This window comes from Meriones unguiculatus, chromosome 8, assembly GCF_030254825.1.
Source record: "Meriones unguiculatus strain TT.TT164.6M chromosome 8, Bangor_MerUng_6.1, whole genome shotgun sequence".
In the NCBI taxonomy this organism is placed as follows: Eukaryota; Metazoa; Chordata; class Mammalia; order Rodentia; family Muridae; genus Meriones; species Meriones unguiculatus.
The window spans coordinates 16,916,974-16,944,459 of NC_083356.1; the positions used below are offsets into that span (position 1 = coordinate 16,916,974).

At 50.0% G+C, this 27,486-nt stretch overlaps 1 protein-coding gene across 1 annotated transcript in view; it reads right to left on the reverse strand.

The window, feature by feature from the left end:
- Window positions 1-13,745: 13,745 nt before the first annotated feature.
- Fbln1 (fibulin 1) overlaps window positions 13,746-27,486 on the reverse strand; it is a 71,000-nt gene continuing 57,259 nt past the window's right edge. The window contains exon 17 of the mRNA XM_021630872.2: window positions 13,746-14,380. Coding sequence (XP_021486547.1) covers window positions 14,241-14,380 — 140 coding nt within the window. The 3' untranslated portion in view covers window positions 13,746-14,240. The remainder of the gene's footprint in view (window positions 14,381-27,486) is intronic.

The window sequence follows — 27,486 nt, forward strand, 5'->3', positions numbered from 1 at the left end:
CCCCCAGCTGCTTCAAGTGTGGAAAGGGGGGTGGCTTAAACTATCAGAACCCTGCCTGTCGCTGAGCTGTTCACACCTGCCTCTGACGCTGGGGCTGCAGTGAGGAAATGTCTGGAATGTCCCTGGTGTGGCTTTGGGTGTGCAGTGGGCTCCTGTCGTCTTTCCAAACAAACATCTTACCTTGCCAGAGACTGGGGAGTGAAGGGGATTTAATTCTGTCACTGCCCTGCCTTGCCTCTTAGAAGAAGCTGGGAGAGAGAAGGGCAGGAGCTTTCTAAGGACCTGTGTGGGGACCCACAGCAAGAGAACACCCAGAGCATGTGTGGCCTCTCCCTTCCCCATTTAGCAGAAGGAACCAACAGAGAAGCCTGGGGGGGTGGGGTGGGGGGACAAGGTTAAATGTTTCAGAAACTCTGCTGCAAGCTTGTTGGGACAGCACGTGGACTAAAATTGGAATGACATGTGGAGGATGGCACGGCCCCCCAGGGGTGACATGCAAATTGGTGAAGCATTTCATAGTTCTGGAATCCAGGAGACAAAGGACTAACACCATGGACTTGCTGACAAAGCCAATAGAACCCGTTCACCTCTGTGAAGGAGAGATTCTTCAGGAATGAAGGCTAAGCAGAAACGTTTTCAAGATCTGCTGAGGGAAGCTGGAACTCGCAGACCCACACTCTAGGAACCCTCCTCATGCCCCACCACTGCCCCAAATCCTCCAGAGCGAAGGCGAAATTCCCAAGGGAAGTCCACACGCAAAAAAGGGTGCATACTGGGTGACCATCCAGAATATTAGCTCTGTAGAGCAATAAGGAAGGAATGCACCCACAAGCGAACAGGGTCAGCGGTGCCAGTGGCGGGAGAGGATTGATGAAACTGGGCACCATTCACCAAAACAGACCCCGTGCTGGGCTCTTGAGCAAGTCTCGGCAGATCTCAAAGGGCTCAACCCCCACAGCGGTGTGCTCAGACCACAGTGCAATTAAACAGGAAAGTAATAACACGGAGCTCACCGTACAGTCCCCAAGCGTTTGCAGACACATTTCTGAAATCACCGGAGGAGAAATCACAACGGGAATTAGAAAATTCTTCAGACTGAAGGATGAAGAAAAGAAACATTGGACCTTGTGAGGGGCAGATAAGGAAGAGCCAGGGTGGTTGTTTCTGGCAGTGTGCACATTAGAACACAACGAGGTCAAGCCAGGCGTGATGGCGCATGCCTGTCATCCCCCAGCCCTGAGGAGGCAGAGGCAGAAGGATTGCTGCAAGTGTGAGGGCAGCCTGGTCAAATAGTAGGGAGGGGGAAGAGAGAGAGAGAGAGAGAGAGAGAGAGAGAGAGAGAGAGAGAGAGGCTACAAACAGCCTTAGGCTTTTAGGCCAATAAAAGCGATGATCTGGGGTAGACAAGATGGCTCAGAAGGTAAATGTGCTTACCTCCAAGCCTGCTGACCGGAATTGGATCCCCAGGACCTACAGGATGGAAGGAGAGAAATGACCTCCAAACCTTGTTCTCTGACCTCCGAACATGTGCCATGGTACATTCACATTCACACACTGCCACCCCCAGAATGAATGAATGAATGAATGAATGAATGAACAAATAAGGGAAAGCCTGGAGGCCTTTTGTTCACTTGCCCCCTTTGGTGAGGCTGTAGCCTGTTTGACCTTAGCTGGCGTCTACAACATCTCCTCCACAATGGGATTCCCTGTCATGTGTGTTGTCTTAATACATAGGGAAATGACACCTCCTTCTGCCACCTACCTAAGGAATAAACTACCGGAATCACACACGGCTCATCCTTCCCTCACCTCTGCTTCTGTTCTGCTACAGGACATTCTGATGTGGTCCCATGCACCATGCCAGGAGAGTCCATGACCATCACTGCCTTTGTATCCATCTCAGGGAGGCTCAGCCACCTGCCCCCATCACACGGCTTAGCAGGGCAGAACCTGGTCTCTAGCGCAGGTGTTTAACATCATCATCACACTGAAATGCGCATCCAGCGCTGCCAGGGAAACTGCACCTCCACAGTTTCAATGGCTTTTCAAGCCATTCCCTTCCAGCTCAGGCCACAGGATTCTGGCCTCCGAGGGCTGCCTGGCTTCTCTCTACCACTGAGTTCTCCCTCAGCCCCTGGCATCCCCAAAGATGGCAAAGATTACAGCAAGTGCTGGCGGTGCCCCAGCTGGATGAAGCCTTCTTTGCCCATCTGTTACCGATCGCTGTCACCGTGATCACCATCTCCTGTCTCCCTCATCACCAGAGGGAGATTGCTTCTGCTTGTCATGGCTCAGTGGCTCTGTGTGCTAATGGTGCCTTCCTTTTCTCCCCCACAGCCAACAGGAAAAATTGTGGGTGACGATTTAATATGACCAATAATTAGTGTGAACAGCACGGATAAACCAGCTACTTGGTGGTGACAGCTACTTCTGAACACTGCCTTATGTTGCTGTCTTCTGCCGAGGGAGGCCTATGCTGACCTCGAGGAACTGCACCAGCCAGCCTGTGTCCTCTGCTCTGCAGCCAGGGGTTGGCTCACTCATCAGATTCCAGTGGCGGCATGCGCGCCGTGGCTAAAAGCAAGTCCGCGTTGGTACAGTGGATGCGTCCTCAGATCTAGAACAATGAATTCCGGCAGCAGGAGAGAGAGAAGATTTGAAACATGGAGACTGCAGTGAAGTCTCTCTACCAAGAAAAGAGTGATGGACACGAGGCCCCGGACAACATTCTGCAAGTCAGGGGCTTAACAGTGGCTCAAAGCCTTCAAGTACTTTCTTTAAGACGTTTTCTAAAAACAGGTATTTAGCGTGTGTGTGTGTGTGTGTGTGTGTGTGTGTGTGTGTGTATGTATGTGCATGTGTGTGTTTGCTTGTGCCTGTGCACATGGAGATCAGAGGGCGACTTGTGGATGTAGGTTCTCTCCTATCATGTGGGTTCTGGGGTGAACTCAGAACATTAGTTTTGGTGGGCAGGTGCCTTTACCAGCTGTGCCATTTCCCTGGTTCCCTTTCCTTTCATTCCTTATTAACCATTACAAATTTGGTAAAATAATTTTTTAAAAAAATTGGTAAAACATGCATGACGTAAACCTCACTGCTCTAATCATTTCCATAAAAATGTGCAGTCGAGCGGCATGGAGTCTGTTCACACATTACTGGCCACCATCACTACCACTGCCCAGAACTGTCGCTTTTACCTAAACTGATACTCCGACCCCCCTGAACAGCTCTCCAGCCCCCAGCAACCCCCATTTAACCTTCTGTCTCTGTGAGTTTGACTAATTTAAGCGCCTCATCTAGGTGGAATCACATAGGATTTGTCCCGTGTGCCTGTGTCGCAAGCACACTGTCTTCGGAATTTATCCCTGCGGCAGCGTGTCTCAGAATTCCCTTTGCTATTTTACTTTTATGCGCATGGGTGCTTTGCCTCCTATGCCATGAGCTGTGCATCATTTGCATGCAGCGCCCACGGAGGCCGGAAGAGGGCATCAGACATCCTGGTGCTGGAATTAACGGTCTGCTGTGAGCAGTCCCGTGGGTGCTGCGAACCACCAGGCTGGCTTTGAACTCACAGAGATACGCCTGCCTCTGTCTCCCTGAGTGCTGGGATTACACGCATGAACCACCACGCCCGGCTTCTCTCTGATTTTTTTTAAAGATTTATTTTTATTTATGTGTTTCTATGAGTGTATGCCATGTATGTATAGGTGCTCAAGGTGGCCAGAAGAGGGAGTCTAGTGTCCGCTTCCATTACTCTTTGAGTATTCCTTTAAGGTAAGGTCTCACCCTAAACCAGGGTGTCTGTTTTCTTAGCTGGGCTGGAAGCTCGAAAATCCCTGAGGTCCTTCTGTCTCTGTCCACTCTTGAAACTGGGGCTACAGGTGTGTGCTGGATACCCTGTGTGTTACATAGGTGCTGGCATCCAAACTTTAGTGCTCGTGATTGCACAGCAAGTGCTCTTAACCCCCCTCTTTGTTTTTTTGAGATAGGGTCTTGCTCTGTAACACTGGCCAGCCTGGAACTTGCTATGCAAATCAGATTAACCTTGAATTCACTGGGATAATACCGCCTTGGAAGATGCTGATATTACAGGCATGAGCCACCACGCCCATCTGAGTCAGGTGATTTCAATTATGATAATCCTTTTATCTGTCACAGAAATTATTTCTAATTCATGCCTTGTTTTGCAAGAAAGTGTGAGAGGTTTGTCCTTTAAGACAATTGCTTTAAGGGTATGGTAGCTCACATTCATAATCCCAGCATTTGGGAGGCGGAGGTAGCAGGATTGTTGTAAACTGTAGGGTAACTTGGGCTAGAGTGAGTTCCAGGCTAGCCTATCTGGAAGACAAAAGTTAAACCCAGGTCTAGTGGCGCACACTTTTAATCCCAGCCCTCCAGAGGCAGAGGCAGAGGCAGAGGCAGGGGATCTCTGAGTTCAAGGATAGCCTGCTCTACAGGGCAAGTTACAGGATAGCCAGGGCTACACGGATAAATGCTCTTAGAAAAATAATTTAAAAAATAAATAAAAGAAAGAAAGAGAGGGGAAAGTGTGCTTTCGGGCTGAGGCTGGGGCTGGGGCTGGGGCTGGACCACTCCTCTAGCATGTGTAAGACCCTGTTTGTTTGTTTGTTTGGTTGGTTGTTTTAAAGGGCTTTTGGAGAATGGAGAGGTGGCTTAGCTGTTAAGAGCACCGGTTGCCTTCCAGGGGCCCTGGGTGCCATTCCCAGTACCCACATGGTGGCTCACAAGCATCTCTAGCTCCAGTTCCAGGGGGTCTGATGCCCAGTTCTGCCCCCTGCCTCTTCACAAGCACTCTACACACACGCACACTCACATACACATACATTTTTTTTTTTTAAAAAGCTTTAACCGTATGATGGAGTAGGAAAATGGGGTCAGAAACAAGAGGGGAAGCAAGATCTAACTATTAGGAAGCATTTTATTCAACTGAACATTGAGTTCAGATTTATATTTGATCTTCACTGACGTCAAACAGAAAGAAATACTTCAATACTTGGAGGCTTTTAAAAGCATATAGCATTCTTATTAAAGTTCATAATTATGACAAGTGCATTGGGTCCTTCTAGACTTTATTTCTTATGTGAAATGAAAATGAGCTTTATCTTAAAAAGTCTGGAGCATAGCTGATAAAATGATTAAAGTAAAAGTGATGAAAACAAGCAGGGTCTGAAATCCCAGCGTCAGGACTGTCATCACAAGTTCAAAGCCAGCAAAGGCTCCCCAGTCAGACTATCTTAAAACAAAATAAAAAATGCAAGGAAACAAATCTTAAGTTTGAAGTGGACAAATGTAGCTTCCACCGGGGCCCAAGAAACCCATCATTCCTCACAAACCCTTCCTGATTACATTTCTAAGAGAAGACATTTCACATAATTCCTTCTGTATATCTGGGCCTCGTCCGTACCCGAGTTATATAGAAGACCCGAGAAAATGCGTTTTTAAACATGTGTTTAAACAATTATCGGTTTATTGGTGTGTGTATGTATGTGTGGTGTACATGTGTGTATGTGTCTCTGAGGATCGCGTGGTGTGTGTGTAGTGTGTGAGTGTGCATGTGTGTGTATGTATACATGTAAGAATGCATGTATGTATGTTTGTGTGTGTATGTGTGGTGGTGGGTGGGTGGGTGGTGGTGGTGGTGGTGGTGTGTGTGTGTGTGTGTGTGTGTGTGTGTGTGTGTGGTGTACATGTGCAGTGAGTGAGGTGCCTGTGGAGGTGTCAGGAATCCTCCTCTGTCTCCACCCACTGTTCCTTTGAGGCAAGGTCTCTTGCTGGACCTGGGGCTTGTGTTTTCTTTGGCAGACTGCGAAGCACTAAGCCCCAGAGATCTTGTCTCTGCCCCTTTGGGGCAGGGGTTACAGGTGTGCTCCCAACATCTGACCTCTTACGCAGACTGGGCGCAGGGATCTGAATTTTAGTCCTTGATTTCAGCCTTATAAAGCCCAGCAAGCCTGCTTACCCACAGAGACATCTCTCTAGTACCCCAAAAGTTTAAAAATGGGGTATGCGGTATAGCATCTCCTGTGAACCTGCAAAAGCAGGTCCCAGGGAAGGAAGGGGAAAACTAGAGCAGGTGTTTGCTGAACCTACCCTGGGGACAGGTGCCGTGTCTGTGCCTGGCATCCCCAACCTTACTTCGCTCACACAAACAACTTTCAGGGTAGTAATTACCAGGCCCATTTCACAGATTAGAAAACCAAGACTGGAGAAGAACACCCTTTGGGAAGATCTGAGGGGGGTGCAAAGAAGTGCTGGAGTCCAGACCGTGGGATAGGGTACCCGGGCTGGTTCCTACACAGAGGCCCTCTATTCTTTCCTGCAAATAGTATTCCACTCGATTTCATGTATAGTCGGTCATAGGGCATTTATTATGTTCAAATCCCTGAGCGAACAGGTGACCAGAAATTACAACAACACAAAAAGAACAAAGCTTACAGGCAGGGATAAGGACCGGGGCTACTTGGACTGCTTTGAGCAGTGCAGTGAATCTCCCTACCGAGAGAAGCCACAGTCAATATCCCCAAGAGGGCTGTTGACCTTCAGTTGCTAAGAGGCCTCTCCTCACTTCTCTCTGGGGACTCAATCTCTGGGTTTCTGAAGCTCGCCATCACCCTCAGCCAAGTGGCAAGAGCTGACACTGATCTGAAAGTTCTGTGGCACATGCCAAGTGCTGGGGTTTTCCTAGGCTTGCCCCTGTCCTGTGTGCAGTGTCTTTCTTTCCAGCACCTACTAAGAGTAGATTCTGGATCCTGAAGTTCCGGTCTCTGAGCTTCTGGCTGCTTGGCTCCCTTCCTATCCCCATTCTACCATGGTTATCCACACTGAAGAACCCTTCCCGAAGTCACTGACCTCCCATCAGGCCACACTCCAGGTGCTCACAGATTACCCAGAGTCCTCTGCCGCCCCAGCACTGTGATCAACAGAAAGCTTGGCAGGATGCCACAAACTCACCTTTAGAAAACAAAACCAACCACAAATCCTTGTGTTCTCCTAAGTGAGCAAACACTTCTGAATTGTGTGGCACAGAACTCTGAAATGTGAAAAGCACCCAAGACTCAAAACGCCAGCCAGATCACAGGCTGAGGGCTTCTCCTTGCTCGGCAGAGAGATTGACATAGCCAGTGTGTCCCACCAACGCTGCAGACACCAGCAGGCTGCCCCGGAACACCTAAGCTTCTTCTTTCGTGATCTGGAAAAAGGGTGTTGAGGGTCCAATGCAGGGCTTCTGGAAGGTTCCAGTAGCTCCCACTGGGGAGGCTCAAGGGAAACCATTTCAAGCAAAATCTCTAATTTGGAGAGGTGATGTGGAAGAAATAGCACGGGGATGGTTCCTTTGAGCCAAAGCATTTGGTGTGGTGTGTGTGTGTGTGTGTGTGTGTGTGTGTGTGTGTGTGTGTTTAGGCCCCACTCAGTGAGAAGTAGCCCCTGCTGTACATGGATAAAGCTCTGGCATGCAGTGATTTTACATCGAGAAATGCAGAAGGGGTGCTGAGCCAGGATCACCACATGCTTCAGGAGCAGTCAGGAGCAGTAGTTGAGGGGGAGGCTTGGTGCAGCTGGGGAGGGCCTCACTGCCTGACAAAGGTAACAGTGGTCTGTGGATGCTACCTGCTGTCTGGCTCCCATTTAGGAGGTAGGAGCTTGACCCCATAGAATCCATTGGGAGAGACTCCAGGTAGTGTTAGAGAATCATTTCTCGCCACGGCATGAGGAGCTGTGTTTAAGGGTTGGAGCATTAGGAACGTTGAGAACGACTGTGTTAGAGGATCCTTGGTCTTGCTCTCCACATGACTCCTTCCTTGATTGAGTCCCAAGTCTCACGTCCCTCTCACTAACACCCCTCTTGACTCTTCTCATTAACCTCCTCTCTGCCTGTCCCTCTCTGGAGCTGGCTGGGGATGTACGGGGTGGGTTGCTGAGTGATGGGAGGAGGCTCTGTGCTTCCTTGCACTAGAGCTTCCCCAGTCCACTGAGATCCCAAGGTGACAGGTCATAAGCTTCCATACACCTGTGCATTGTCCCCGAGTCTTATGCAGAGGAAGAAAGAATGTGACAGGGAGAGAAACAGAGGTTGGCAGACTGTAGATGGGTGAAGAGCAGACAGCAGCCATGGCCTGACTCCCTCCATGCCCAGCTCCCTCCCAGCATCCATAGCTGTACCAGACTGAGCCAAAGTATGGCCTTATGGACAATGAGGAGATGTGTGGCATGCAGTGTATGGGGGAGTAAACACCATGGACAGTGCTTTCCAGACGCATCCAGGAAATGCACTGGTCAAAGCCCCCAGAGAAGGCTGACGCCTTCCAACCTTGAGCTGAGAGGTCTTCTCACCCCAACCGCCCTGCAGGGCCTCCGCTTTGAGGAGCAGCCCCCGCCTTAAGTGTGTAGCGTGAACAGGAAGTGACAAGGCCACCAGGTTCCAGCAGAGCTGTCCCCAGAGGCCTCCTGAGCATGCCAAGGCCTCCAAACACACTGGCAGGCATGTCCATGATAGGGTCTGCATAGAGGCTGCCTGGCACCTTGCCAGGGCAATGGAAGCCTGGGCCCCCATTTTCTGTAACCTCCTCCCCCGGGTGAATTACCTGCACGCAATTAATTATGCAATTATCTAGATGGGGCTGTGAAGAGCAACGATCAAATTGTCAAGATGGGCTGTGGGATAAGATGTTGCTCCTGCTTTGCCAAGTGGAAAACCGTCCTTACTCACTTCAGAGACTCCGGTGGCTGCCACAGCTAGGTCCACAGGATGGTCTTGGTATGAACCTGGCCTGGTATGTTCTCCATGGGCTTCAAAGTCCAACCTGTTACCCCGGGGCACTGTCACTTGACTATCCTTGAGCAGGGGTGGCTCCACCCCACCCCAGCAACCTGGCTGTTCTTATGTCATGGAGAGGGTGCTATCTGGAGAGCTTCTTTTCTGTGGAGTACACAAGTTGCTGTTGTATGGAAACCCTACGCTCTGAAACCTAGTGCTACATTCCCCAGGCCACAGAGCTTAAGAGTGGCTGAACCTAAGCTCAGGCCTACAAACTCCAAGGCTGACAAGCTGTTACACCACGCTATCTCGTTCTGTCCTATCCCATTGCTATATTTTTGAAATGCAACTAAACCCCTAATACTCCAAGAGCAGAATCTAGGTGCTGGATGCTCTGGCATTCTTTGTAAAATTCTTCCAACCTTGCTGTATCATTGCAAGAAATTTTCTCTCTTTAGGGTATCAAGAAAGCAACTAAGTCTCTACTTCTAAGGTCTCAATGACAAACGAAAGGCCCCCCCCCCGGGGGACTAATAAACTAATGAGTTCATTAGCCTTCCTTACAGAGAGAGCATGGGTGAGGGGTCACAGGCAGGAGTGTGGGTGGTCCACGAGCAGCCACCATGGAAGGTCTGCATCCAGCATGGATGACGGCTCCCACACAGCTGCAGAGATGGAGCCTTCTTCCCCTAGTCCTCCCCAGACTACTGTACCTCCTCCCCAAGACCTCAAGGACGCACTCTATTAGGGCAGAGTTGAGAACTGCATACAAGTGAGTGGGAGGAAGGGCTGGATACGAAGGTGAGGGTCCCATGGCTCTCTGACCCTTCTCCTATGAGGAAATGCCAACACCCAACAAGCCTGACTGTGAAGATCTTTCTCAAGACGGCACAGCGGGGCTCATGAAGGAAGCAGCTGTTTGGCTCTGAGGACAGAGCTATGCAACATGCATATTTGGAATTTTAAATAAAATACTAAAAGAAGTGAAAAACGTACAGCTGCTTCCAGGTGATTACCTGTTAGAGCAGACTGAAGAACCCTGGTGGGACTTGGGAGGCAGGCTCTCTAATCTTTGGTTCTGCTAGCTGGCGGTGTGGGGGTTTGTGGGAGAGCTCTGCTGCCCTTTCCTGGTTCCCTTGTGTGTATAAGCACTGATCTCTCAAGGACACAGGTTGGCCTGAGCATCTCTTTGCCTCATGCCACAGAGCTCCTGAGTGCAGCCGGGTAGGTTCTCTCTGTTAGGGTTTGAGTACTAAATGTCTCTGAAAGGTCCATGTCAAAGTTTTGGTCCCCAGTGCATTGATATTCAGCAGTGGGGCCTCTGGGAGGTGATTGGACCATGAGAATTGTGACTTCATCAAAGGAGTTATCCTTTGAAGGGTTCATAACTTAACAGTGTTTTGGAAAGTGGTGGGAACTTCAGGAAGTGGGGTCTAGCTGGAGGAACTAGGTCATGGGGACATGTTTTTGAGGGGGAATATCTTGTTCCTGGCCCTTTCCATCCTTTTTCCTTTATTTACTTCCTGGATCCCAGTCATATGCTCTACCTTGTCAGAGACCTAGAAGCAATAATGTCAATGGGACAGGGGTTGAGGCCTCTGAAACTCTTGAGTCTAGATAGATCTCCCAATTGACTTTCCTCATGTGCTTTATAACCACAGCTAAGTCAGCTTCCTTCCAAGCCAATAGCTTTTGGTTAGAATAGTGCAGTATGACACACCTTTCTGGAACCTTCTCTTTCAGCTCATTCTGTGAGATCAGCAAGCGATTTAACCCGGTGTCTCTGTGTGTTCGAGTTATAAAATGCTTTCTGTTTAGAGACCACTCCTCTAAGTCTTTAAGGAGTCAATTAAGAAGGGTGCGTTGATGTTGGGGACCCTAGCAGTTTATTTTTAAGACTCTTGGGACCACCTCAGCTTCACACAGGGTGTGGTATAAAACACACATAGTTGGGGTTGGGTGCAATTTATATACCTGTCCACCCTGTCTCTCATGGACAATGAAGAAATGGAGATCAGGTTTGCAGAAGCTCCAGGGTCTCATCTGTGTAGTTCCATTGGCAGTGGCTTGCTCTTTACTTCAGAAGGTCAAGGGAACTAAGGTCATAGACGTGCACAGAACCTCATAGTTTTCAAAGGCCTCTTGTGTTGACCTCCAGCACGCCTCACTGCCATCTTGGCATTAACATCTCCATTTTGACATGCAGAAACAGGCTAGAAAGATGACAGTGACACCTACCAGCCCTGCCGCAGCCCGTTTGGTTGTCTCTGTGTTGAGCAGGGTCGGCACTCTTTTCTTCTCTGTTCTGCTTTCCTGGCAGCCCCCGGCCATCATCCCACCTCTGACTTGTCTGCCTCAGGGACTCAGCAGCTCTCTCAGGTAGGGCCCTGATTAGCATCTTGGGTCACATACCCATTTGTAAGCCAGTCAGCATAAGGAAGCTTGGCTCTGACTACCAATAGAACCTCCAAATGGCTATAAATTGAGTGAAAGTAAGGGTGGGGAGATCCTGGGGGAAGAAAGCTTGCCATGAAGGCATAAGGAACTGAGTTCAACCCCCAGATTCTATGTAAACACGCTGAGGTGCCTGTAATCTCAACACTGGAGGGCACAGACAGATCCTTGGGGCTTGCTGGCCAGCCAGTCTAGCTTACACGGTGAACCCCAGACAGATGAGAGCCTTTGCCTCAAAAAAAAAAAAAAAAAAAACCAAGGTTGACAGTGCCAAGGTTGATGATACTCAAGTTTGTCCTGTACACACATAGTCGTGCACACACACACACACACACACACACACACACACAGGTGCGCAAAGAGACAGAAGTAGATAGAAGAAGCAGAGAAAGAGACAAGTCCTCTTCTCTGAAACATGCAGTGATTTGGTCCTCTCAGCCCAGTCCCACCATTCAGCCTCTGGGAAGGAAGGACAGGGGCCCCATGACTACCCTTTGCTGAGTCTGGGAAGGCAGATCTGGTCCTCAAGCTACAGGTGACCTGCAAGGACTCACATACCTCCTAGATCCTGCTCTTCCTCCTTGAGATTCCATTTTTGTTTTTTATTTTAAAGTTCATTATTTAATCTATGAGTGTGTGTGTGTGTGTGCACCTGCATGCACATGTGATCACACTCATGCATATGCATACAAGTGCCCAAAGGAGCCAGAAGAAAGCATCCAATCCCCTGGAGCTGGAGCTACATGCAGGTTGGAAACACCTGCTGTGGGTGCTGGGAACTGAACTCAGTCCTCTCCAAGAACAGTTGTGCTCTTGACTGCTGAGCTCCAATCTCCCTTCTCCAGGGAGAGTCTACAGCAGGAAGAACTGTTCAAATGTCCCCTGTGCATCCTGTCCCTGATGCTCCCTGGACTGTCTGGTCCCACCATCATTACCTCCTAACCATCAGCTCAAGTTGCCAAGATGTTATGAACCCTGGTTTCACAGTGGCCAGGCATGGGTAGGACAGAGCAGTAACCCAAACAAATGTCCTCAGAAATACTGAGGGTTCCCAGAGGCCAGGTCCATGTTCTTGAGAGCTGTAGAATCAAGTGGAATTGCCCAGGCCTTCCAGCGCTGGCACTCCAGGAAGGTTGTGCCACTGCTGTGGGCTAAGGTCTCTGTGGGAGTCAGGGCCCAGGACAAGAAACAGTAAACATGAGTGCCTCTCATGCCTGCCAGAAGATCAGAGAGCTGAGCACAAAGGAGGAGGCCAGTGCCAGAGCCCTGCCCAGCCCATCACCGATGCTGAGTGCTGTTTGCTCACCGATGTGTTCAGCTGGCCCGTATCTGGTCTTAACATGGGTCACAGATTGGGCCAAACAACCAGAATTTGAACCCATTTATGTTTCTTAGAGGCTGAGTAAGCTCAGGTCATGGAGGTTCCCCTCTGAGCCCTATGCGCCTCCATTGAGACTGGGCCTGATTGATCATGCCCAATAGACAAAGTACCACAGGTAAGCACATAGCCCATACAGCGTCTTCTGGAGATACTATGACAGTGGCCTCATTGCTTTGTGTTGTTGGGAGTCATCATCCTCTACCACCCTCCACCCCAGGAATGTTTAGAGAGGCCCAGATGACCACAATATTCCTTGGTGCAAGTCGGAAATGCCAGAGCCCTGAGAGGTGTCTGATAGGGCCATGTGTGGGGCAAAAAACTGTGGGTCTGCTTTTCCGAGGGCAGACGTGTGTTGTGGCTCAAAAGACATGTGTTTGTGTCCCCCAAAAGATAAATGTTAGAAATGTTGATGGATTGTGGAAGTAGGGCCTTTGGGATTAAATGAGGTCATTTGGGGTTTTGTTAGAAGAGAGACCTGAGCTGGTATTCTTGCTCATCTACTGACATCCTGTCACCCTGTCACTGGGCAGGGAGGCCTTCACCAGACGTCACGCCAGCACCTGGACGTCCCAACCTCCAGGACTATATACAAGCCAAATAAGCATCAATTCTTTGTAAATTACCCAGCTCTGGGTATTTTGTTATAGCAACAGACTAAGACAGTGTGATGACAAAAAAAATTATAGAGCGGGAAGTTTCCCCAATACATAAGCTGGAGCTCTGGGGGCAGAAGAGGCTTCGAAGTGGCTTTAGGGGAGATTTGCAGTCCTCCAGCTCTTGGAAGACTTCTGAGCTGGCAGCAGACCCATCTGGAGACTGTCAGGAAGATGGTGAAAGCTTTTTTACCCTTGTGAGGAAAGGTGGCTGCAGGTGAATACATGGACACACCAGTCACCAACACAGACACACTGGGACACACCAGCAATCCTCATGGACATGAGGCCATATGAGCCACCCCCATGGCCACACAAGGCCACACAAGTCACACCCAGTGACATACTGGGACACACAGCCACCCCCACGGACACACCAGGCCACACACAAACTTTGCAGCTCACATCTTTACCAAGGGGCCCTCCTTTGAACAGAACTGCAATCCACCTCTTGAGCGCCCCTGAGGCATACTTGTCAGGCTTCTGGGGAGAATTTATTGTATGTTTATTTATGTGTTTCTCTACAGCAGCCACCAACCTGAAACACACAGAGCCCGCCTGGTTTAAAAAAAAAAAAAAAGAGTACCAAAATGTCAACCCTCGGCAGCCTCAGCAAAGAACTGGCCACCTCTTAGCTTTCGGACAGACTGCTGCCTTGAAAACTCCGTCTTTGGTCCTTAGCAAGGTTTAGGCCACGGGCAGGGAAAGGGAACAAGATTGAGCCTTTGCACTAAAAAGAAAAAAAAGCAAGGATTCAACCACACGGGTGAGCATCAGACTTAGTGTTTAAACGCCACAGTACACCAGCTAGACTCCACTGACGTGGCTCAGCTTAATGCACGCGGCCTCACAAACCACCATGAACCATCAAGGGCTCTAGACAAGCACCTGGTGGTCACTGGCAGCAAGGACTTGGCGGATGGGGGGGGGGACTTCGGAGGGGAGGAACATCCCTGGCTGTACTGCAAACCATCCCTCAGAACCAGTACTCGGAGACAAAGATGTGCACGTTGACGACGTTCCGGTGGGAGACCACGCCCCCCAGCACGTAGTTCATCTCCAGCTTCAGGACGGCATAGAAGGGGCCCACGATGGGCCGAACTTGGCGCACGACACCTGGGGAGAGAGAAGAGGGCCTGTTGTTCGATGCCAGCGGGCACAGAACAAAAATGTGGGTTATCTGGGAGAGGGGCTCCCTCCGCCATTTCCAGATGCGGCAGACGCTTGAGTCACCAGGGTAACTACCCTCTTCTACACGGTCACTCTGGGTTGTTTCCATCTCCGGGGACAGTGATGGTGAACTCACTACCTCCTTTCTGTCACGGCACAGCTTGAAATGTGACGGAAGTGCTGAGTGTGGGCTTTGGGGCCGGGTTTCCTACTCTACTACCATTTATCTGACAGGGGTTCAGATAAGGGCATAGAGTTGAGACTTCCCTCCCTCCTTCCTTCCCTCTTAGATCCCAGGTAGGACCCTTGGGAAACAAAAAAGCAGTAGTTCGTTCCTGGAATATCTGAAGGTCAGGAGGGTGGGTCCTTGGCCGCCTTCTCCCCGGTCTCTCGTAAATGATAAGGATCATGTTATATTTACGTGTTGGCATAATATTTGTATGTTGACCATACTGTTACATCTACATGCTGACACGAGTGTCAATATGTCTTATTTGAGTGAGCGTTCCTAGATACCCATGGGACTCCTCACAGGGTACACAGTTCAGACATAGAGTCATGTCTGGGCTTGCGGCAGGTGCCTGACATCCAACTACAGAAGAATAGAGAGAAAGCTGGTGAGGTGTCTCAGTGGGCAAAGCTTGAGTCTGATACCTGGCACCCATGGCAGAAGGGATGAATAATACTCTCAAGTTGTCTTCTGTGTATTCAAGAGTGTGTGTGTGTGTGTGTGTGTGTGTGTGTGTGTGTATACACACTAAATAAAATAAGATTTAAAAATGTAGAGAATGCAATGGTGGTTTTGGAGGGTCGGTTTGGGTCAGAAAAGATAAGAGAGAACTCATGCATAGGGCACAGGGATTGAGGATGGCCTCCCTGGGCTACAAAGTGAGTCCAAGGCCAGACCTGGGAACTTTGGTAAGATCCTGACTCAAAAGAAAGTTTTAAGACAGTATAGCTCAGTGGCAGAGCACTTCCCAACAATGGAAAAAGCCCTAGATTAATTCCCCAGCATCCCCCAACCCCAACACACACACACTCAGAAATGACTGTTGGGTATAAAACAAACAATATTTCAATGTGATCTCTATGCTCCAAAGGGTAAGAAATGTTTGCATCTAAACCCATCATCTCAGGGAATCCATGAAGGGTCATTCTGAAGACTAGAACTGCATACTGTTGGCTGGTAGTTCGGTTTGTAAAAGCCACTCTGTGGGACAAGGCACCAAAACACATTCTGCCTTAGGGAAGGGCGGACTACAGGACCTCCAGGTGACAGGCTGCCTCAAAGACAGGAGTCCCTTTCAGAGCCTGCAGCAGCTTGGAATCTTTGCATATAGCAAGAAAGATGACTAAGGACAGCCCAAGGTGCTGCCTGGGTTAAGCAAGAGCTTATGTGGGTGCAGGCTGAAGGAATGTGTCCCTTCCTGCTCGTCCAGAATCTTCTGGTTTTCTTCCCCCTTTGACCTAAAGTCTGTGTGGTACCTCCAACTAGCCACAGCCTCACTCCACCCAGAGCTATCTTTCCCACACTAGACCCCCGGCTCCTACTCCTTCAGCCAGCCACACATTCCTGCACCTCTGTTTTCAGAGAACATGTTTCCTCTGTCTCAGTAGCTCAAGCATGACCTTCACCCTGTCGCCCTCACCCTGACTAAAACCAGGCCCACAGAGTTTCATGAAAGATGATAGAAATAACCCAGCTGGTACCCAGCACCTGGTACTCAACAGATGCCAAATGAATGGCTGTTTCTGGTGCCAACTTTTTATTCATAGCCTCCTATCATGTGCCATCTTCTCACTCAGCCATCATCCATCTATGCACCTACTTATCCACCAATCCATTATCCATCCATTCATCCATCATTCATCTATCAATCCATCCATCCATCAATCCATCCATCCATCCATCATTCATCTATCAATCCATCCATCCATCAATCCATCCATCCATCCATCATTCATCTATCAATCCATCCATCAATCCATCCATCCATCCATCATTCATCAATCCATCCATCAATCCATCCATCCATCAATCCATCCATCCATCCATCCATCATTCATCTATCAATCCATCCATCCATCAATCCATCCATCCATCATTCATCTATCAATCCATCCATCAATCTATCCATCCATCAATCCATCCATCCATCCATCCATCATTCATCTATCAATCCATCCATCAATCCATCCATCCATCATTCATCTATCAATCCATCCATCATCCATCTATCCATCCATCAATCCACCCCACTGACCCACTCATTCATATATCTAACTCATCGGTCTCATCCATTCTTCCAGCTACCCTTCCCTTTACCCATCAATCCCTCTGTCTGACTGAGATCAATACACACAGGGAGACCTGAGGCTGTTTCTACAGAGGTACTGATATTTTAATTTAAATTATGATAATTTAATTAGGTTGTGAAGAGTATGTAGGGGCCCAGAGAGCAGGAAGGACCTGTGTTCTCAACTGTAACGCTCCACCAGCCCAGTTCAGGGGACATTACAGTTAACCTCTCATTCAGGGTAGAGACTGCATAGTGCTCATGCCTGCTCCACCATCCCCAGGGCTTGGGCAGGCACTTGGCAAGAATTCAGCCATGATTACTGAGGGAGAGAAAGAGAGTAGGAGGAAAGGAAAGGCAGTCAGTTCTTGAGGCCACACTGTCTAAGAATGCAACACTGTCTGGCCTCACAGGTAGCATTTCATTCGGTATGATCTGTCTAAAACCACTGTAAATACTCCGAGAGCCAACAGTTCCTTCCTTTGTTGGGCCCATAGGCTAGTGTGGGCCATCGTATAAACTGGGAGTCATGAGGCCCATTCTGGGAGTCAGAACTTGGGTTGTCAATTCTGGAAGCACTCCACAGTTCCTTCCTCCTGTCCAGCTGAACTGGGCTCCCTCCTGTGCCATGTTCCAGCACCTTCTCATGAGGCCTGCCATGACCACCTTCAATATTGTAATTCTCATTCCATGCGAGTCTACTCTGTATTTGTCTATTGTGTATTTGAACAGAGCATCTGCCTTCTCATAGCACTCCACGAAGGAGGATAAGCTCTACCACTGAAGTGTTGTCCTGCAATCCACAGTGAGAGTCCCTAGAGCAGCTAGCCCTAAATGGAATGTCTTTATCAAGCCCCTCCCCTCAAGGCCCAGGGATCTATGCAAAAGAGGAGTCAGAAAGATTGTAAGAGACAGAGGTGCTGGATGACGCCAAGGAAACAGCATCTTCCAGACACAACAGGACTGATGTGTGCATATATATATACACACACACATACATACATACATACATACATACATGAATTCACAGAGATTGTCACTGCACACATAAGACCTGTACAGATGCAAACCAGAAAAAGCCCAGCACTGAGATGGGGGGTGGACATGAAGCTCCACCCCCAACGAAAAACCTATTTGCGACCGATACCTGCTGGGAAAGGGAAGGTCAGTTTTCTCTAATAGTGTCACTGGGAATGGCAATTAATTATATTCTAGGGCAGGAATCATGCTTATGAGCAGTTGACAAAAACACAAAGGATTCTACGTGTGTGCGTGTGTGTGTGTGTTGTAATGGTTTGATTTTTTAATTTTAATTTTTTTTTTTTTTTTTTAGAGAGAAAGAATATGAAGTTGGGTGCCTAGGGTGGTGGGGAGAATCTGGGAGAAGCTGAGAAACAGGAAAATGTATGATCAAAATATATTGTACAAATTTTTCAAAATAAAATTTTAAATGTAAAAAAATCAAACAAACAAGTCTTCATCCTGCACACATTGGGAGTTATGGGAGACTAGCTCCCAATGGCTAAGGGCACACTGATTTGACCAACCAGTGGTCACATGGCCCACTGCCATCTAGCCTGACACGCCCATCCCTCTCTGGAAAGAGGGGCTGGGCAGATGGTTTGTTGGGTAAAGTGCTTGCCTTACAATCAGGAGGACCTGAGTTAGGATCTTCAGTACCCAGGTAAAAAGGCAGGCGTAGTGACATGCGCCTGTAACCCTAGTGATGGCAAGAAGGGGGGGAGGGGAGGGCAGACAGGTGGATCCCTGGAGCTCAATGGCCAGCCAGCCTAGCCTACTCCACAAAATTCCAGGCCAATGAGAGACAGTAGAAGGTAGAAGGTGCCTAATGCCAACACTAAAGACTGTCCTCTGACTTCCACCATGCATGCATGCATGCACTTGAATTCACATGTGTATACACACACACACACACACACACACACACACACACACACACACACACACGGGGCGGTGGTGCTCAGTTCAACAGCTTTAACCTTCGAAATCCTCATCTTAGGCCTTTCTGCTCCTGGTCCCAGGCACTGCTGGTTTTCCTCTTTAGTGTGCTTGCCCCTCTTAGAGATATAATTAAGCCTGTTTTTTTCCCCCATTGAAAAATGTAGCCCCCTGGGGCAGCTCACCTTCATGTCTCGCTGCTCTGTGTAACCTGAAGCTGATGTTCTGGGATCCTTGATCCTGACCACAAAAGTACACAGATCCAGTAGGGGAAGTCTGTCTCAAGGGGCTGGCGGTCCACACACTCAGCCCCTGAGCCCATCTGAGCTCCTTCCATACAATGCCATCAATCAATTGCTTGAAGTGACATAAACTCGTCTGAGTTCTTTGTCCAGGGTCTACTGGCTTCCAGACATTCTGTTCAGATATCTGGAGTCATATCCTCTGGGTCCTGGGCTAGCTCTGTGCTGGCCAGTTGTGTGACCTCACACAAGGCCTCACGTGGTCTTAAGTTCGGCTTCTGACATGAAAGCGCTGTGATTCGAACTGACAAGAATGTAATGGAGTGGACAGGGCTGTCAGAGCATTTCAACGAACGAGATGATGAGTCAAGACACTGTGTGATGATGTTACAGCAAGGGAACAGACAGCGGCTGGAGTGGGGAAAGGCACAGGTAACAGTCTGAAGGCTTCATGGCATTACCATGCAGAGCATGAGAAGCTCTCCCTACCTGAAGCCAGACTAGGGGTGGGGTGCATTTTCTCCTCACTGATCAGTCTCCTTACCGCAGTGTAAAGCCAGGGCTGAGGGCACAGTTTCGGCTAGTCCTGCATGCCTGTTGCCAGGGGCTTCTCTGTGCCTGATTTACTCACCGAATGGCTATCGAATGCATGAGCCACGGAGTCAAGCATTGAGTGTAACCGATCAAGTTGGAAACTATCACCCAGAAGTGGATGTACTGGGAAACAGTGACCAATAGCTCAAAAGTGTTCACATTTCAGATGGGGGGAGAAAGGACTCACATCTGGCCTCCGTAGCAACTCCCCACCCCATGTTGGACACCTGGAAAGAAGAAGTCACCAGATCTCATCAGGATCAGAACCACAGGCTGGAGCATGAGCCTGAGTGAGGAGGTAGAGTAAAGGTGGGAGAGCTGTTGGCTCAGGTCTAGTGTTCCCAGGGAGCAAAGTGACGGGGACTTCAGGGTGTTTGCACACACAGGTCCCAATAAATGGCAGGGAGGGACGCCACATGTGAATGCGAAGTTTATCTGTTTCATCATCACCTTCTACACATAGTCATGCCTACAGCATGCTTCAAGCATGACTATACAGAATGCTGCCGATGGAGCCAAGTTTCACCATGGGAGACATTCTCCTCATGGCCTCAGACACTCAGCAGGTTTCAGCTTTTGGAGCATTTTGAATTTGGGGTTAGTAAGGAATGCTTGGCTTGAATCTATACACAACGAGGGTGCAGATAGGTGGGTGAGGAGAGAGGCTACAGGGCAGGAGTGAGGAAGAGCTCCCCCCGCCGCCATGCTGTATTTGTTTCCCACCACTGATCTGTGAAGATGACTAGTTTCATCCATGAGTAGGGAGGGGCCAAAAATGAAGCTCTAAGAGCAAGATGTGCCAAATTCCAGCTCGCAGGGCCATGAGTCCCAGTCCAGGTAGGACTGATCCCAAAGCTCAGCACGTCTGTCACTCAGCTTGTGACTCAACACATAAATGCTTCCCATCTATGCTGCCCCGCCCTGACTCAGAAATATTCCAGCAAGAAGCTGGAAAGACGGCTCAGTGGTTAGGAGGACTTGCTGCTCTCGAAGAGGAGTGAGGTTTGGTTCCCAGAACCCACTTGGTGGCTCATAATTCCAGTGCCAGAACAGTTAACACCCTCTTCTGACCTCTCTGGACACCATGTGCATGCACATGGTGCACACACATATATGTAGGCAAAACACTCAAACACATAGAATAAAATAAATTCTAAAAAAAAATAATAATAACAAAACACATCATTCAGCAAACTCGGCAGAGGAGTCTGGAATTTTAGAGCCATCTCACCAGGAATTAGGGCTGTGTCTGAACTCCCCACACCCTGCCTTCCCCGCTTGCCCGAGAAACCCCTTAATGGCCGGAAAGGAAGGAGGAGGACAGGTGTCCAGGCTGCATATTTAAAATACCAAATGTCACTCAACATGTCTCAGCAAAACTCATCAGCCGTATTTTGGGATTATTATAAATGAGCCCCGCCCCAAGTCTCCAGTGAGCAAAAGCAGATACATCAAGCAGACACCTGCAAGCAGCCAAGTGGAGGAGGAAACCCCAGGGCGCAGCTGCCCTGGGGGGAAATGAGGAGAAATGTGAACAGATCCAGCTTGGCTCGCTACCTTCCCGACCCACGTCTGGGACAGAGAACCAGCATTTCGGCCGCATTGGCCCCTATATGGCTCTCACACCCTAGGTACTGCTGGTTGTGGCTAGGGCCAGTGCTATCATTTTCTGAGGCTTGTTGGGGAGGAAATAAGGTTCAGGGTGTCTGAGGGAGCCACTGATGATCACACAGCCAGGAAGAGGCGAACCAAGACTCCAAGCAGAGCCTGGGCCACACTGTGCTTTCTCCTGAGCCATGTGGCTTTAACAAAAGAAAGGAAAGGAAGGTTTGGACGAGACGTTCTGAAAGGATGTGTCTGAAGCTCCTACTTACGCTGAGTTGATAAAAAGTGTAACTGTGTTGGGAGAAGCTCAGGCTTGGTCTCCCCTTTTCTTGTGACCCACCTTTGACCCAGTCTCACTGACATACCTGCAGGGGCCTCCCAGCCCCAGCTCCACCCCCCCATACTCAACTATGTACAGATGGCCCCAAATGATCAATTTGAACCCAAGAATACCTAACCCTCTCCTAAACCTCCATCCTTTCTCCCTGTGGTGGTCAGTCTTTACACTCAAGGCAAATGATTCAGAATCACCCAGAAGACTTGAGGAGCGTATCTTTAAGTTTCCCAGATTAGCTGGGTGGAGGCGGGGCCACTCGTGGGAACCCAGAAAGTGTAAAAGGAGTTAAAGGAGAAAGGCAGCTGAACACTTGTATCCCCTGTCCCTCTGCTTCCTAGCCGCCATGATGGAGCTAATCCACCACGCCCGCTCTGCCATGATGACCTGTGCCCTAGAGAACTGTGGGCTGAAGGATCTCTCTCTTGTTTCTTTCAAGGTGTTTTGTCACTGAATAAAAATTTAAGAAAAGGAAATAGAAAGGAAAGGGCATGACTGGTCCCAAGTTTAGCACCAGACAAATGAAAAAAATAAAATAATAAAATAAAAAAGGAAAGGAGAAAGTTTATTGTAGATAAAAGTGAGAGCCTAGCCAGAAACAGAGACATCTGGGAGAGTCCAGAGTGGACTTGACCCTGAGCCATGAGAGGAGAGTGGGAAGAGGGGAGGGGAGAGCCAGACCAAGAGGCCAAGAGGGTAAAGGGTAGAAAAGGCCAGGTAAACAAAAATGGCTGGATTACATAGGGAAGGGCAGCCCAACCACTGGGCTGGAAACGTTTAGGGTAGGGGGCAGTATATGTCAGCCAGGAGGACCCTGTAACAGGTAGGGACTGAGGGATGCTGGGAGGACCTGGAGGTCGGGTCTGCTTTGGTATGCTAATGAACATCTCAGGTATCTGTTCCAGGTTTGAGACCTAACAGTCCCAATGGCAAGCCAACTCTGTTCTCAAACCCTACCCAGCTCCCCAAGGAACTTGGAGCCATTCTCAGCTGCTACTTCCTTCAAGCCTTGGGTCACCCAAATTCTCTTCTTGCCAGAGTTCTCTCCTCTCTGCAGGCCTTTGGGCCAGGCCCCATCATTTCTAGAAGGTAAGTGTGATAGTAGGGACCCCAATGGTTCTGAACACCTGATGGGTGTGAGGGCCTGATACCTCCTGGTAGGGATTGTCTGTGTGTGTGTGTGTGTACACATGTACATATGTCTTCGAGAAACTAGGAGGGGGGACCCAAAAAGAGTGTCACTTCCTTGTCAATGATGAGAAAGGCACACAAACTCTCCACGGCTGCAACTTGTTCCTGGACCTTGCCATCCCCACTGTTCTGTTCTGGCTGCTGCCCAACTTTCCAGAAAGTGGCCCCAGGACTACGGACCCAGGTACCAGTGGCCCCTTTCAACAAATCTGTTCTGGCTCCTTGGAAACAGCCTTCCTGAGGTCACCAAGCCCTCAGTGTTGCCAACCCAAGGGTGAATCCTTAGTCCTGATTCTCAGCAGCACAGCTTGGCAGCCCTCCCTGGGTCCAGGCCCTTCCCCTGCCCCTGTTGCCAGCTCTTCCTTGTCTCCGAGATCTCTTGGCTTGTATTCAATCTGGGCCCTTCTTTGTCTTCCCTCTCCCCATGCTAATAAGCTCGTCTCCTCTGGAGGCCCTAACGACCATCCTCCTGGAAGGATCCAGCCCATCAAACCCTAGCCCTATCTGTCCCATCAGCAAACAAGACCTGCCTTTCCAGTCATAACCCTATCTGTCCATGGCCCCACCCTTCCTACCAGACCCCCACAGTTAGAGCCACCACTATCTTGGCCTTCTGAAGGACGGTGACAGCCACGCCAGGAAGCACCTTAAAGGATCCTCTCTCCATGTCAGCTTCCTGCACTGCTTGGTGGAAATTCACGGCACAGGACTTCCTGTGGCTTGGGGGTCCCAAGGTCCCAGCTCAGTCCTTCCTCTGCTAGAGGTGCGGTCACGGTACACTGAGCACACACCTGCCTTGGGGCCTTGTACACTATGTTCCCACAGCCGCCAGCTTGCCTGAGGCTCATTTCTTGGGCTGCTTGGGCTTTGCCAAGTGTCCCCAGTATCCAGACTGGAAGTCCTATATGCCCCCTCCCCACAGGCCGCATCCTTTTCTGAAGGGCTGGCCGCTGCCAGTCTGTGTGTATCACACTGTTTGCTGCCTGGCAGTGGGAAAAAAAAAAAAGTACAATGGAGGGGGCACATCTGTCCCTCCTTCTGACTGCCTTGTTCCCAACTGTGTCCCAGAGAATGGCCTGAGGTGGGCTGTAAAAGACGAATAGTTTACTCAGAGGAAAAAAGAGGTGGAGAGAGGATGCTGTGTGTTTGGGGTGTGGGCGTGGCTGGGGTGGGCACAAGAGCAAAAGGAAACATTTGTGAGAGGAAAAACTGGAGGTGCCAGTGGGCAAGCCTGGGGAGCATGATGGCAGCTTGGAGCCTGGAGCCTGGGCTTCCGGCCAGGCACTGCTTAACTCTACAGTGATCAGGACTCTCTATTCTGAGGAAAGGAGCAGGAGGGAGCTGCAGATCTAGGCTGCAGATATCTCTCCAGCCAGGCAGCAGGGAGAGACAAAGTTGACACTGGCTGTCGGCAGCGAGGGAGCCACCCCAAGGAGTGGAGGCTGAGCTCTTTCAACCACAACAGGTAAGCCTGCTCCTCAAAAGGATGCTTCCTGGGGTCTGCAGAATAGCCAGGCCACAGTATGACAAGGGGATGGGGACTTGCTGTATGGGAAACAGAAGCAGGGTGGGAGTCATGCACCAGCAGCCATGAGTGCCAGAGGGGACTGCTGGACAGTGTGGTATCCCAAGGTATGTGTGTGTGTATGTACATATATACCTGTATACACACACACACACACACACACACACACACACACTCCTTTGCTACCTGTGGTCATTTTTTTACTGACTCTGTACAGACACCTGATCAAGACCTGTGCCTGCCCCTGTTCAGGTCATCCAACCCCTCATGTACTTGCTGTTTACAATCCCTGGGTACTTAGGTACTTGTCCACAGGGATAAAATGAACAAAGAGGATGGATGAAATCTCTAGACACTTGCCAGGCTAATCTTAATGGTCACCATTGCCCAGCAGTGAGGCAGGCTTCACCCTGGTCCATCTTTCTTAGACACCCGGACAGTTCCACCCACAGTTTCAACTGCCTGGCTCTTGTAACCGAGTGATGGTTTACTTGGTACTTAGTGTGGGCGGAGCACCCCACCATATCTGCTCCTCTATCAGGGTGGTGGCTGCAGACACTGCTGGCCACCAGCTAGGCTATGCTATGGGCCTAAGGTTGGGTCCAGAGCTGTCCCAGAAGGGAAGGCAACACCCACAATTGGGCAACTGCTCAGGCCACATACAGCAGGATCCCAGGGGGCACCTGGCCATCTGGCAAAGGGCAGGGACTCCTGGCTGTTGTTTATGGTTGATATCCTTCGGTATCACTTCAGTAGGCACCTAGCAGAGGTCACACCCACATTGAGTTCCCCCCAACACCCATGTCTGTGGATGTGTATCTCATGTTTGGGAGATCTTTGGGCTTCTTGAGTCTAAGAGCTTGGGGCTGGGCATCTCCTACAGTGCCCTGAGAGTCCTTAACCTGTCAAGTACGTCCCATCTTTGCTTCATGGGGCTCCCACACAGGGAGCACAAAAGATGTCTGCCCTCTTCTTACCCTTCTGTCTGGTCCCCTTTGAGAGATACAACCCCTGCCTCCGCCCCCTGCCCTGCCTGTACCTCCTGCCAGCCTCGTGGCAGAGTCAAGCCCTGGCCCATCCCAGACTGAGGAGGAGGAGGCTGGGCCCCTCACCCGGGAAGCAAGTTGGCTGCTGGCCAGGGTGTGGCCCCGGGTGACAGGGCTGTGCCTCCCGGAGAAGAGAAGGCGCCTAATCCCTGGGATTTGCCGTGAAAGCCAGGACAGGGCCAATCACTCGTCACTGGGCAGGGATGGCTACGCTGTTGTTTTAGGTGGAGTTTCTGAATGTCGTTTGCAGTGCCCACTGATCCCAGGCCAAACCTGCCAAATTGGATTTCACGGCAGGGTCAGTCTCTCGTCTTTAACCCCTTAGGAGGTAATGGTTTAAACAGGCAGTCCCGATCCAGATGATGACTTGACGCCAAAGAGCCAAGGCAAACCTTAAGTCTTGACTCAGTTCTTTTGGTTAAGACGGTGGAGTAGGTTGGTGTCAGTATTCACAAGCCCCTACTCTGCCACCACTGTGTACAGTCGTACAGGCTGTGCTCCCCATGTAGACTAAGCTAGGGGTGACATCTCTAGGGTTTTGTCGTGTGTAGCACGTCTGACTGCCCACGGCAGGCTTGTCACTTCCTACTCTCGCCCTCTTAAGGCATGCAGCCAACTCCTGAAAAACAAGTACTTTCAGCCATGGAAACTCAGTGGATGCGTGCTGGGGAGGCTGACAGGCTGCACTCGGAAAACAGGTGAGAGGCTCAGATAGGTAGCTGTTTCCCAGCCATCAGCGCAGGCCCTGGCACAGGGCAGGGTCACACCTGCCCTCTCGGAATGAGTGAGATGATTCAGGACAGGGGAGGCATGCCCTCCATTTTGCTCTAGGGAAGGCCAGACTCCCTGGGCCAGGCTATAGGTCATGTCTGTCAAACAGTTCCCAGGCATCGACGTGAAGTGGACGGTCCTACGTTTGTACGCTCGTGTCTTGCCACCCGAGAGTGCTCTGAGCTCTCAGCAGAGGGGTTCAAACTCCTTCCCCCAGGAGCAGTTTGTCTTAACAGACCATCAGGCAGACTGCTCTAACCTTAAATAGGTCCCTATGGCCCCACAGGCCAAGAACCATTGTGTTGACCACCTGCAAAGAAAACCCAGGCCCAAGCAGGTAGGTGGTGGCACACGCCTTTAACCCCAGCACTCTGGAGGCAGAGGCAGGTGGATCTCTGTGAGCAGGCCAGCCTGGTCTACAGAGTGAATTCCAGGACAGACAGGGATACACAGAGAAACCTCTCAAAAAAACAAAACCAAAACCAAAAAAAAAAAAAAAAAAGAAAAAAGAAAAAAGAAAGAAAACGAAATAGAAAACCCAGGCCCCGGAGGTTTCGTAATGAGCCTGAGGCTACCAAACTGGAAACGAAGATTCCCCCACACCCCCCAAATCAAGGCCAGAACAGCTCTTACCAGGGCCTTTGGAATCAACTGCACATGTACCCTAAAAAAAGAACCACCCCAGCCCTTCTTATTTTTCAGACCATATCCTTCAGTTGACGAACCCTGTGCTCTGCGCTCTGTGCACCCACAAATGAGACCTCAAGAGGGGCTGTGAGAGGCAAAGCGGTTCACACCGCTAGTGTTAGCAGGAGGACAGTCACGAGTTCCAGGCCAGCCTGTGCTTCAAAGCGAGACTCTATTTTCAAAACAACAGCAGCAGTAAATAAAAAGGTGGGGTGTGGGAGCGCCGTGTGCATGCCTGTGTGTCATACACTCGTGCCCACGTGATGTTGGACACATGGAGTACTTTTAGCGTTAACGATCAGCACCCATTTTTGAAGAGTGGCTGGACCGCTTCTCACCAGTAGAGCACAGCCTCCCAAGCCTCAGGTGGGCCGAGCAGGTGGTTCTCCCCTTACAGACACTTCCCTAGAAGACAGGCTGTAAGTCCCATGCAGATGTGCCTCAGTGACGACCCTTTAGTCACACAGTGGCATCACGGAGGTCATGCCTGCTTGCTCCAGACCTACCCGTCACTGCAGCTGTGCACCTCAGCAAGGGCTCTGGCCCAGGCAGCTCCCTAACCTACTCTTCAGCTTAGCTGAATTTGGGCATCAAAGGCGCTGCTCCGCTGCTGGCCGTGTCTTCTTGGGAGTCTGTGAGGGATCAACCGTACCTGATCCCAGCTCTCCTATGCTGCCTCCTGTGTCCTTCCTGACCATAAACCTGGACCTACTTTTACCCCAAAAAGGTCTGGCACTTACAGCCACTCTCGGACCCCACACCAGAGACCCTGGACTCACAGTACCTGAGCCATCATCATCG